The 12,977-nt window shown below is 50.1% G+C and overlaps 1 protein-coding gene across 1 annotated transcript in view; it reads left to right on the top strand.

The window, feature by feature from the left end:
* The window catches only part of TSG101 (tumor susceptibility 101), a 43,586-nt gene extending 31,985 nt beyond the window's left edge, over positions 1-11,601 (top strand). The window contains exons 8-10 of the mRNA XM_075325484.1: positions 6,450-6,652; positions 9,513-9,752; positions 10,737-11,601. Coding sequence (XP_075181599.1) covers positions 6,450-6,652; positions 9,513-9,752; positions 10,737-10,826 — 533 coding nt within the window. The 3' untranslated portion in view covers positions 10,827-11,601. The remainder of the gene's footprint in view (positions 1-6,449; positions 6,653-9,512; positions 9,753-10,736) is intronic.
* Positions 11,602-12,977: the final 1,376 nt, after the last annotated feature.

The following is a 12,977-nucleotide window of genomic DNA, read 5'->3' as shown; positions in this document are numbered from 1 at the left end:
CTATTTTTTTATTTTGATTTATTTTTTTATTTTGAAATTGTATGTTTTTTTAGTTTTTGTATTTATTATTTATAATTTTTATATTTTATTTTTTTCATCAACTTTGGGGGTACATACAACCTCCCCAGAATAACTGCAATAGCAGGGGTCTCCTAGGACATATATTTCTATGCTGTATTGTCCCTCTGTTATTCCTCCTGGAAACTTTAGTATGACAGCAGGGCATTACTATTTCGTCTTGTCAATAGGTTGTGCCCCTCCACACTGGGACTATCCAATAAGTGCTGCCCAGGGCAGATCGTGTTCGGATACCACCCCAAACTAATTTCCATATATTCATGCATTTACAGGAGGACTAACAGAGGGTTAGTATAGGAGAATAGCAAGTAAAATGTTCTAAAATTGGCTTAATTGGGAAAGTTTATACTAAAACAGACATGTCAGGGTGCTGACTAGTCCTCTGTAAATCGGATGTCTGGGTTTATGGTATTAATCACCTATGTTTTGGGTAGGTGGTCAATACCAGACTGGTGGGGGGGTCTGTCACTTGGTCCCCTGCGATCAGCAGAGTACAGTGCCAGCACAGCGCCGCACACGGTCTAGTGGTCACTCCTGGGTACTACAGATCAGCTCCTATTGAAGTGAATGCACTCAGTTGCGGTACTCCACAGCGGCCGCTACAGTGTGTGGAGCTGAGTTTCGCTGTCAGTGTTCACATAGATCCGGCAGAGGAGCAGCTGATTAGTGGGGGTAGCAGGTGCCGGACCCCCACTGATCTGATAGTTGACAGTGCATTTTTACAGACTAAGGGTACCGTCACACTTTAGCGACGCTCCTGGTCAGGATCGCTGGTGCTTCGCTACATGGTCGCTGGTGAGCTGTCAAATCAGGCAGATCTCACCAGTGACCAGCCCTCAGCCAGCAGCGTTGCGTGGAAGCGACTCTGCACTTGGTAACTAAGGTAAATATCGGGTAACCAAGCGCTAGGTTACCCGATATTTACCTTTGTTACCAGCGCACACCGCTTAGCGCTGGCTCCCTGCACTCCCAGCCAGAGTACACATCGGGTTAATAAGCAAACCGATTTGCTTATTTACCCGATGTGTACTCCGGCTACGTGTGCAGGGAGCAGGGAGCCGGCACTGGCAGCCTGAAAGCGGCGGACGCTAGTAACCAAGGTAAATATTGGGTAACCAAGAAAGGGCTTCCCTTGGTTACCCGATATTTACCTTAGTTACAGCTTACCGCAGGCTGCCAGCTGCCGGCTCCCTGCACATTCAGTTCGTCGCATACAGCGATGTGCGCGTCACAGCGGGAGAGCAACGCGCAAAAAATGAACCAGCACTGCGTGTAACGAGCAGCGATCTCACAGCAGGGGCCAGATCGCTGCTCCGTGTCTCACACAGCGAGATCGCTAATGAGGTCACTGGTGCGTCACCAAAACCGTGACTCCGCAGCGATCTCCCTATGTGAGAAGTACCCCTAAGATAAAAGGCTGCCCGGTGATGTCTGCACCACTTGTAGAGACTCAAATCCGAGCCGCCGTGTGCACTTTCGCTGGGTCTGTAATGTGCGTTTATCGGCTCGTCCTCTGCCCTATATGCATTTCCCCTGTACCGTACGACCGGCGCGGCTGTAACCTGACCCTGCGAGCTATAAAGGTTAAGGGCGATTTCAGCCCAGATGGCACAAAGCCCGCACAGCCGGGATAAAAATAGTGAAATGTTACGGGGTCACGTTGTGGGCACGGTGATGGGTTACTGCCGCGGGGGCAGATCAAGCAGTACAGTGTGATTGTCAGTGCAAAACGTGTATCCCCCGACTCAGGATGTTTGGTGAATGTGGGGTATAAGAGGGACTTTTGCTTATAACTTGCTCTATAGATCTGTTGAATCCAAAATATGTCCCCTAGAGTTACAAAGAGCGTGCACGGCTCCGAGCTGCGGTCCTAGACTCACATCCACCGCTGAGTTACTGTTGGTGACTGGTTTAATACCGTATAATAGAATATCTGCCGGACGGCGCTGATGGCAGAGAAGATCTAATCCTCTCCAGATCCCTGCAGCGTGTTACATGGGACAGGGATTGTTGATACCCCGAATACGGGTAACGGAAATGCTCCCAGGGTCCCAAGTCCTGAAGAAGGTCCCGACACCCGCACCTCTTATGGGCCGTACCCAAGTTTAGATCAAAAAGTAACCCTGTGAACTAAAATGTTGCTGAATTAGTGGAAACTGGTTCAACATAATCCGCTTATATAAAGGGGCACTCCAGCTAGAAAGTCTTTTATTTATTTATTTATTTTTATTTTTTTTTTTAAATACTTATGAAATGTTCCCCACATCTCAAGATATCTGCACTCAGTTTATGACTTTGCTCTAACACTGAAGATCCTCCTCTAGATGAGCCGCTGGTGTGGTATAGAGGGCTGGCTGTTATGTCAATAAGTAAGCCAGCCCCCTTCACACACAGACAAGGGGGCTGGCTTAGCCATTGATATGAGTAGTCAGTAGACCCCCTTCACACAGCTGTAGAGAAAATGGGGCTTGCGTGGGCATTGATATTAGTAGTCAGCCTTCTCCCTTTACACAGACATTGAGAGAAGGCGGCTGGCTTGGCCATTTAATATTACTAGTCAGCCAGCCCCCTTCGCACACAGAAGGGGGCTTGGTTCTCCATTGATATTAGTAGTCAGCAAGCCCCCGTCACACAGACATAGTGAGAAGGGGACTGGCTTAGCCATTGATAGGAGTAGTCAGCCAGTCCTCTGCACACAAAGCACTGAGACAGAATGGAAGATCTCTCCTGTGTAGAAACCGTCAAAAGTAGATCTGCCAGGACAGGTGCTGATGTCTCAACTCAATATTGGGGCAGTTTTCACCCATCTTACAACTTGAATTTGGAATATAAAAGAAGGTGGACCCCTCCTCATTCCCTAAAAGAGATGCAGAGACCGCATTACAGGTGACACTACTCCATTAATGTGAGATACAGAGGGGTGATCTGCTCACTCCGCTCTGTGCACTCCTTTTCCAGCCGGCAGAGCCCATTACTTTCCCTCCTGTGCAGGATGTGCGGTCGCCTCCGGTCATGTGCTGAGTGCATGTCCAGGACTGAGCGGCCTCCTGTGCAGGATGTGCGGTCGCCTCCGGTCATGTGCTGAGTGCATGTCCAGGACTGAGCGGCCTCCTGTGCAGGATGTGCGGTCGCCTCCGGTCATGTGCTGAGTGCATGTCCAGGACTGAGCGGCCTCCTGTGCAGGATGTGCAGTCGCCTCCGGTCATGTGCTGAGTGCATGTCCAGGACTGAGCGGCCTCCTGTGCAGGATGTGCAGTCGCCTCCGGTCATGTGCTGAGTGCATGTCCAGGACTGAGCGGCCTCCTGTGCAGGATGTGCAGTCGCCTCCGGTCATGTGCTGAGTGCATGTCCAGGACTGAGCGGCCTCCTGTGCAGGATGTGCGGTCGCCTCCGGTTATGTGCATGTCCAGGACTGAGCGGCCTCCTGTGCAGGATGTGCGGTCGCCTCCTGTCATGTGCTGAGTGCATGTCCAGGACTGAGCGGCCTCATGTGCAGGATGTGTAGTCGCCTCCGGTCATGTGCTGAGTGCATGTCCAGGACTGAGCGGCCTCCTGTGCAGGATGTGCGGTCGCCTCCGGTTATGTGCATGTCCAGGACTGAATGGCCTCCTGTGCAGGATGTGCGGTCGCCTCCGGTCATGTGCTGAGTGCATGTCCAGGACTGAGCGGCCTCCTGTGCAGGATGTGCGGTCGCCTCCGGTCATGTGCTGAGTGCATGTGCAGGATGTGCGGTCGTCTCCGGTCATGTGCCGAGTGCATGTCCAGGACTGAGCTGCCTCCTGTGCAGGATGTGCGGTCACCTCCTGTCATGTGCTGAGTGCATGTCCAGGACTGAGCGACCTCCTGTGCAGGATGTGTAGTCGCCTCCGGTCATGTGCTGAGTGCATGTCCAGGACTGAGCTGCCTCCTGTGCAGGATGTGCGGTCGTCTCCGGTCATGTGCCGAGTGCATGTCCAGGACTGAGCGGCCTCCTGTGCAGGATGTGCGGTCGCCTCCGGTTATGTGCATGTCCAGGACTGAGCGGCCTCCTGTGCAGGATGTGCGGTCGCCTCCGGTCATGTGCTGAGTGCATGTCCAGGACTGAGCGGCCTCCTGTGCAGGATGTGCGGTCGTCTCCGGTCATGTGCCGAGTGCATGTCCAGGACTGAGCGGCCTCCTGTGCAGGATGTGCGGTCGCCTCCGGTCATGTGCTGAGTGCATGTCCAGTACTGAGCGGCCTCCTGTGCAGGATGTGCGGTCGTCTCCGGTCATGTGCCGAGTGCATGTCCAGTACTGAGCGGCCTCCTGTGCAGGATGTGCGGTCGCCTTCGGTCATGTGCTGAGTGCATGTCCAGGACTGAGCGGCCTCCTGTGCAGGATGTGCGGTCGCCTCCGGTCATGTGCCGAGTGCATGTCCAGGACTGAGCGGCCTCCTGTGCAGGATGTGCGGTCGCCTCCGGTTATGTGCATGTCCAGGACTGAGCTGCCTCCTGTGCAGGATGTGCGGTCGCCTCCGGTCATGTGCTGAGTGCATGTCCAGGACTGAGCTGCCTCCTGTGCAGGATGTGCGGTCGTCTCCGGTCATGTGCCGAGTGCATGTCCAGGACTGAGCGGCCTCCTGTGCAGGATGTGCGGTCGCCTCCGGTTATGTGCATGTCCAGGACTGAGCTGCCTCCTGTGCAGGATGTGCGGTCGCCTCCTGTCATGTGCTGAGTGCATGTCCAGGACTGAGCGGCCTCCTGTGCAGGATGTGTAGTCGCCTCCGGTCATGTGCTGAGTGCATGTCCAGGACTGAGCTGCCTCCTGTGCAGGATGTGCGGTCGTCTCCGGTCATGTGCCGAGTGCATGTCCAGGACTGAGCGGCCTCCTGTGCAGGATGTGCGGTCGCCTCCGGTTATGTGCATGTCCAGGACTGAGTGGCCTCCTGTGCAGGATGTGCGGTCGCCTCCGGTCATGTGCTGAGTGCATGTCCAGGATGTGCAGTCGCCTCCGGTCATGTGCCGAGTGCATGTCCAGGACTGAGCGGCCTCCTGTGCAGGATGTTCGGTCGCCTCCGGTCATGTGCTGAGTGCATGTCCAGGACTGAGCGGCCTCCTTTGCAGGATGTGCAGTCGCCTCCGGTCATGTGCCGAGTGCATGTCCAGGACTGAGCGGCCTCCTGTGCAGGATGTGCGGTCGCCTCCGGTTATGTGCATGTCCAGGACTGAGTGGCCTCCTGTGCAGGATGTGCGGTCGCCTCCGGTCATGTGCTGAGTGCATGTCCAGGATGTGCGGTCGTCTCCGGTCATGTGCCGAGTGCATGTCCAGGACTGAGCGGCCTCCTGTGCAGGATGTGCAGTCGCCTCCGGTCATGTGCCGAGTGCATGTCCAGGACTGAGCGGCCTCCTGTGCAGGATGTGCAGTCGCCTCCGGTCATGTGCCGAGTGCATGTCCAGGACTGAGCGGCCTCCTTTGCAGGATGTGCAGTCGCCTCCGGTCATGTGCTGAGTGCATGTCCAGGACTGAGCGGCCTCCTTTGCAGGATGTGCAGTCGCCTCCGGTCATGTGCTGAGTGCATGTCCAGGACTGAGCGGCCTCCTGTGCAGGATGTGTCCCCGGTGTGGGCAGGAGACAGACCGCCATGTGGTGCAATGCTGACACGGACAGGCCATATCTGCACATGGGATTTACAATCAGCCTGATAATTAAACTGCACCGCCCATAGTATAATCCCCAGATAAGATTACAGGATCAATCTGCTGAGAATACTGATATGTGTAAAGACCTTTTGCTTCTAGGTCAGCGTCTCGTGGATTTTGTCCCTTTTTTGGCTTTACACGCCTCGTTCCAGCCAGTTTTTTTGTAGTTATTATGGTGGCCACTGTATATAAAGAAGTATGTACGGGTATATGTCCACCTTTTGAGGATTATTTTTTTTTTTTCTTTAAATGCATGTATGTGGAGCTAAAATTTTTGTAATTGGATATCATCAACAATTTTGCACAATAGACTGTTGTCTTTTGCTAGCTGCAGAATGAGTTAACTGAGAATCCATCAGTGAGCTCGTTCAGATAAAATGATGGGGAGCTTGTAATGTTGGGTTGTGTTTTTTTTTTTTGTTTTTTTTTTTCTGACTTGCTCTCCACTGATTTATGAGCAGAGACCACATCAAACTTGAATTTGGAGGGAAGCAAAAATCTTGCAAAAGCCAATCTGTGCAAAAGTTCTAATGAAACTGAATTGCAAATGATTTTTATCCCGAAATACATGGATTTAAGAAAAAAAGTCCCCATAGGTGCCCATTTGGCGTGAGCTTGGGAGTTTACATCATGAAACCCCCTCGCTTCTGCCGTGGTACTTATGAGGTTACAGGCATGATCCAGACACTGATCTTTTGTGTTATCGGCCCGCAGGTCCAGCTCGAGACGGCACCATCGGTGAGGACACAATCCGGGCCTCCCTCATCTCTGCTGTAAGTGACAAGTTAAGATGGAGGATGAAGGAAGAAATAGACCGCGCGCAGGCGGAGCTGAACGCCCTGAAGCGCACCGAGGAGGATCTGAAGAAAGGCCACCAGAAGCTGGAGGAGATGGTCACCCGGCTGGACCAGGAAGTGGTAATGCAGGACATGGCAGATTTATGGTCTGGGCTTCACCTGAAGGCCCTGTTACACGCAACGACATCGCTATCAAGATATCGCCGGGGTCACGGATTCGGTGACGCACATCCGGCCTCGTTAGCGACGTCGTTGCGTGTGATATCAATGAACGAGCGTTAACGATGGAAAATACTCACCTTATCGTCGATCGTTGATGCGTCGTTCATTTTCAAAATATCGTTGATTGTAAACGTCTCAGGTTGTTTGTTGTTCCCGAGACAGCGCACATCGCTACGTGTGACACCCCGGGAACGACAAACAGCTTACCTGCGGCCACCGGCAATGCGGAAGTAAGGAGGCGGGCGGGATGTTACGTCCCGCTCATCTCCGCCCCTCTGCTTCTTTTGGGTGGCTGCTTAGTGACTCCGCTGTGATGCCGAACGAACCGCCCCCTTAGAAAGAAGACGGTTCGCAGGACACAGCGATGTCGCCAGGCAGGTAAGTCCCGTGTGACGGCTCCTAACGATATTGTGCGCCACGGGCAGCGACGGGGGCGGGTGCTTTCACCAGCGACATCGCTAGCGATATCGCTGCGTGTAAAGCCCCCTTTATGCCGCTTTCACATCGCGTTCCTCTCCCCAGTCAGTGGTCCCGTCGGGGCTTTCGCCCAAAACCCCTGCAAAATGGGTTTCGGATGTATGTTCCGACGGGGCCACTGACTATAATGGTGCAGACGGAGTCACCATGTGTCACCATTTTTGGCGATATACAGTTAGGTCCAGAAATATTTGGCCAGTGAGTGACACAATTTTGGCGAGTTGGGCTCTGCATGCCACCACATTGGATTTGAAATGAAACCTCTACAACAGAATTCAAGTGCAGATTGTAACGTTTAATTTGAAGGTTTGAACAAAAATATCTGATAGAAATTGTAGGAATTGTACACATTTCTTTACAAACACTCCACATTTTAGGAGGTCAAAAGTAATTAGACAAATAAACCAAACCCAAACAAAATATTTTTATTTTCAATATTTTGTTGCGAATCCTTTGGAGGCAATCGCTGCCGAAAGTCTGGAACCCATGGACATCACCAAACGCTGGGTTTCCTCCTTCTTCATGCTTTGCCAGGCCTTTACAGCCGCAGCCTTCAGGTCTTGCTTATTTGTGGGTCTTTCCGTCTTAAGTCTGGATTTGAGCAAGTGAAATGCATGCTCAATTGGGTTAAGATCTGGTGATTGACTTGGCCGTTGCAGAATGTTCCACTTTTTTGCACTCATGAACTCCTGGGTAGCTTTGGCTGTATGCTTGGGGTCATTGTCCATCTGTACTATGAAGCGCCGTCCGATCAACTTTGCGGCATTTGGCTGAATCTGGGCTGAAAGTATATCCCGGTACACTTCAGAATTCATCCGGCTACTCTTGTCTGCTGTTATGTCATCAATAAACACAAGTGACCCAGTGCCATTGAAAGCCATGCATGCCCATGCCATCACGTTGCCTCCACCATGTTTTACAGAGGATGTGGTGTGCCTTGGATCATGTGCCGTTCCCTTTCTTCTCCAAACTTTTTTCTTCCCATCATTCTGGTACAGGTTGATCTTTGTCTCATCTGTCCATAGAATACTTTTCCAGAACTGAGCTGGCTTCATGAGGTGTTTTTCAGCAAATTTAACTCTAGCCTGTCTATTTTTGGAATTGATGAATGGTTTGCATCTAGATGTGAACCCTTTGTATTTACTTTCATGGAGTCTTCTCTTTACTGTTGACTTAGAGACAGATGCACCTACTTCACTGAGAGTGTTCTGGACTTCAGTTGATGTTGTGAACGGGTTCTTCTTCACCAAAGAAAGTATGCGGCGATCATCCACCACTGTTGTCATCCGTGGACGCCCAGGCCTTTTTGAGTTCCCAAGCTCACCAGTCAATTCCTTTTTTCTCAGAATGTACCCGACTGTTGATTTTCCTACTCCAAGCATGTCTGCTATCTCTCTGATGGATTTTTTCTTTTTTTTCAGCCTCAGGATGTTCTGCTTCACCTCAATTGAGAGTTCCTTAGACCGCATGTTGTCTGGTCACAGCAACAGCTTCCAAATGCAAAACCACACACCTGTAATCAACCCCAGACCTTTTAACTACTTCATTGATTACAGGTTAACGAGGGAGACGCCTTCATAGTTAATTGCAGCCCTTAGAGTCCCTTGTCCAATTACTTTTGGTCCCTTAAAAAGAGGAGGCTATGCATTACAGAGCTATGATTCCTAAACCCTTTCTCCGATTTGCATGTGAAAACTCTCATATTGTAGCTGGGAGTATGCACTTTCAGCCCATATTATATATATAATTGTATTTCTGAACATGTTTTTGTAAACAGCTAAAATAACAAAATTTGTGTCACTGTCCAAATATTTCTGGACCTAACTGTACGCCTATTGGTGTGGGAGACCCAGATATAGTAGACTGCGTCTGGGTGTCCATCTCCATTCAGCGTATACTCTCGAAAATGGTACACGACAGATCACACGGTGACTCAGTCTCCACCATTATAGTCAATGGCCCTATCGGCACATACATCCAACACCCGTTTTGCAGGGGTTCGGACAGAAGCCCCGATGGGACCATTGGATGGGGAGAGGAAAGCAACCTTAGAGCTCTGTTTCCACTATGATGGATCCAGTAGTGTCTCCTAGCGTTCCCAAAAACAGATGCAGCATACATCCACATAGAAGGGGTCTGGTCTGCCCAGCGCTGAATATGGCACAGCAAGGTGGCCGAGGGCTACTGTGCATGGAAAACCGAGCTGGTCACAACGTGTCCATCACTAGAATGTCCCCTGTAGTTTCTTTTTTCACATCGGGATTTCTTATGTTTCCATCAGACGGAAGTGGATAAAAATATTGAAACCCTAAGGAAGAAAGACGAGGAGCTGGGAGCGGTGGTGGAGAAGATGGAGAGCCAGTCCGAGTACAGAGACATCGACGAGGTGATCGTGCCGACAGCCCCGCTCTATAAGCAGATCCTGAACCTGTACGCCGAGGAGAACGCTATAGAGGACACCATCTTTTACCTGGGGGAGGCGCTCCGGCGCGGCGTGATAGACCTGGACGTCTTTCTCAAGGTTGGTCTCTTATAATATAATATGCCGTAGCATGCCAGGGAAAGTCAGATATCAACTGCCATTCACAGAACGATAAAGGTCCTCTTAAATTCTATACTTCAGTATGGTCTATTATTCTGTTATCAGCCACTTTAACCCCTACACGACCTAGGACGTAACGGTACGTCCTAAATCATGAAGGGGTGATAACAGCTGGCTGCGGTGATCCCCGCACATGTCTGCTGATTTGTACAGCAGACGTGTGTGCCTCGCAGGAGCAGGTGGAGCCGCGATCCACCTGTGCCTGGTAACCCCTTAAATAGCGCTGTCAATATATGACAGTGCGATTTTAAAGTGCTGCAGTGGGGAATGTGCCTTTCTCCACCGCCATCGGAGGCCCTTGACGCAATCAAATGAAGCCAGTGGTTGTCATGGTAGCGATGGGTCATGTGGGTTACTATCATGATGTAGTTCCTGTTACAGGCGGCAGAGCAGCAGCTCTAACAGGAACATTGCATTTCTGCTGATCTGAGCTGTGCAGCTCTGATCAGCAGAAATGAATGAGCGATCAGACTGTGGATCTATAAAGTCCCCCTAGGGGGACTAGTAAAGTGTAAAAAATAAAAAAAAGTTCAAATCACACCCCCCCCCCCCCGCCCCAACCCCATTGAAAATTAAAGGGTTAATAAAAATAAACATACACATTTGATATTGCTGTGTTCAGAACCACCCAATCTGTTCGGTAAACGATGTAGCGGCAAAAAAAATTCAAATTACAGTTTTTTTGGTCGTCACAAATTTTGCGCAAAATTCAATAGTAGGCAATCAAAAGGTAGCATCTGCACAAAAATGGTACCATTGAAAACGTCAGCTCGAGCGCTAGTGCTTTTTTATTAGTTGCAAAAAAATAAGCCGTCACTGAGCCCCAGATCCTGAAAAATTCACACTAGTTATTGTACATTTTTTTCGGGACTGTTACTTTTGAAGGTCTTTTCTGTTTTCCAGCATGTTCGTCTCCTATCCCGCAAGCAGTTCCAGCTCCGGGCGCTGATGCAGAAAGCCAGGAAGACTGCCGGACTGAGCGATCTGTATTAACATCAACCCCCCCCCCCCCCACCCTCATTTTTATTATCTTTTTTTTTTTTTCCTCAATTCCTGAGATCATTAGAGATTTGGGTTAAGTTATTGTAAAAAAAAACAAAAAAAAATAATAATGGAAAAAGAAAACCTGCTGTTAGTATTCTGCTGGTGGCGGCGGCGGTGGTCTGAGAGCGATGCACTTTGTCTTTTGGTTTAGATTGTACTCACAGAGCGAGGAGGTAACCAGAAGAGCGGTACCGAGAATTAAAGAGGATGGGCCGAGGACGAACCATGTATAGGAGGGGGGTGTACGAGGTCATCCGCTACTTTTGTATAGCTTATTAGATTTTCTGGTTACCGGTTAGGTCATTGTGTAGCGGGCCGAGTATACAGGTCCGATTTGTACAAATATATATTTTCTTTTTTTAACGGGAAAAGTTTCCGTTTGCTGAGATTTTCTGCCCAAACTCAGTTGCTCCTGAGCACCAATATATTACACTATGTAGTCAGCGAATGCTGATCGGGCCATGGCTAAGGAGCAACTGCGTCTGTACACGGGCGTGCTGCAAATCTCCGCCATGGGAAGCTTTTCCATCCAGCGCTGGCTTTGCAGAGGAGGCCGTACGTCAGGATTCATTTGCCTGTAATTTGAGCATTTTTGCCCTGTCTATATTTGTATGTGAAGCAGCTGTACAGTGCACCTGGAGCTTCTTGCTGTGCGGACACAGCATCAAATCCACCTGTATGTGAATAATTTTATTAATATGTATTAAATAAATACTAATTCTTTCTTTTGTGTCGCATTTATTAAGAAGAGAAAAAATCCTGAATTGAAATTTGTTACCTCCAATATAGAGCACACACAGACACGGGATTTCTGTTCTCCTTTCTTTATGTAGCAGATGTTAAGAAACAAGAACATTATACAGCAGTACTGAGCAGTGTCGCTGTGCATCCACCTCTGGATACGAAACACTTGCAAAAAGATTATACAGCAGTACTGAGCAGTGTAGCTGTGCATCCACCTCTGGGATAAGAAACACTCTCTGCAAAAACACTATACAGCAGTACTGAGCAGTGTAACTGTGCATCCATCTCTGGATACGAAACACTTGCTGCAAAAAGATTATACAGCAGTACTGAGCAGTGTAACTGTGCATCCATCTCTGGATACGAAACACTTGCTGCAAAAAGATTATACAGCAGTACTGAGCAGTGTAACTGTGCATCCATCTCTGGATACGAAACACTTGCTGCAAAAAGATTATACAGCAGTACTGAGCAGTGTAACTGTGCATCCATCTCTAGGAAAAGAAACACTGCAAAAACATTATACAGTGGAACCTTGGTTAACGAGAACAATCGGTTCTGGGACTGTGCTTGTTAACCAAGTTACTCGTTCAGCAAAGCAAGATTTCTTTGTCGCTCCTAATTGGGAGACCCAGACAATTGGGTGTATAGGCTATGCCTCCGGAGGCCGCACAAAGTATTACACTAAAAGTGTAAAGCCCCTCCCCTTCTGCCTATACACCCCCCCCTGCTCCCACGGGCTGCTCAATTCAGTTTTTTGCTTTGTGCGAAGGAGGCAGACCTGCACGCACAGCTCCACAGCTTAGTCAGCAGCAGCTGCTGACTATGTCGGATGGAAGAAAAGAGGGCCCATAACAGGGCCCCCAGCATGCTCCCTTCTCACCCCACTTTTGTCGGCGGTGTTGTTAAGGTTGAGGTATCCATTGCGGGTACGGAGGCTGGAGCCCACATGCTGTTTTCCTTCCCCATCCCCCTTAGGGCTCTGGGTGAAGTGGGATCCTATCAGTCTCCAGGCACTGAGACTGTGCTCCATCCACAGCTCCTGTGGACTCTGCTGGATAGGAGCCGGGTATCGTTCAGGGACATGGCCCTGCTACTGTAAGGTACTCTGTGTCCCCGTGGGGACAGCGCACAGCAACACTCCAGCATAGCTGGGTGTGCTAGTGCACCGGGGACCGCGGCGCTGACTGCGTTGGTGCCATAACACACTACAGCGTTGCTGAGTGTGTTCGTTTATTAGGACTGCCGCGCTAACCGCCGCTGCCATTATTAACACTGCGGCGCGGCTGGGACTGTTAGTGCGCCGGGGACTTCCGCGCCAGCCGCGCTTATACGGCGGCCGCGCTTATTACTAGA

The sequence above is a fragment of the Anomaloglossus baeobatrachus genome, chromosome 10, assembly GCF_048569485.1.
Source record: "Anomaloglossus baeobatrachus isolate aAnoBae1 chromosome 10, aAnoBae1.hap1, whole genome shotgun sequence".
In the NCBI taxonomy this organism is placed as follows: domain Eukaryota; kingdom Metazoa; phylum Chordata; class Amphibia; order Anura; family Aromobatidae; genus Anomaloglossus; species Anomaloglossus baeobatrachus.
Note: the sequence above shows the minus strand (reverse complement) of the source record. Positions and strands in the feature narration are given on the sequence as shown.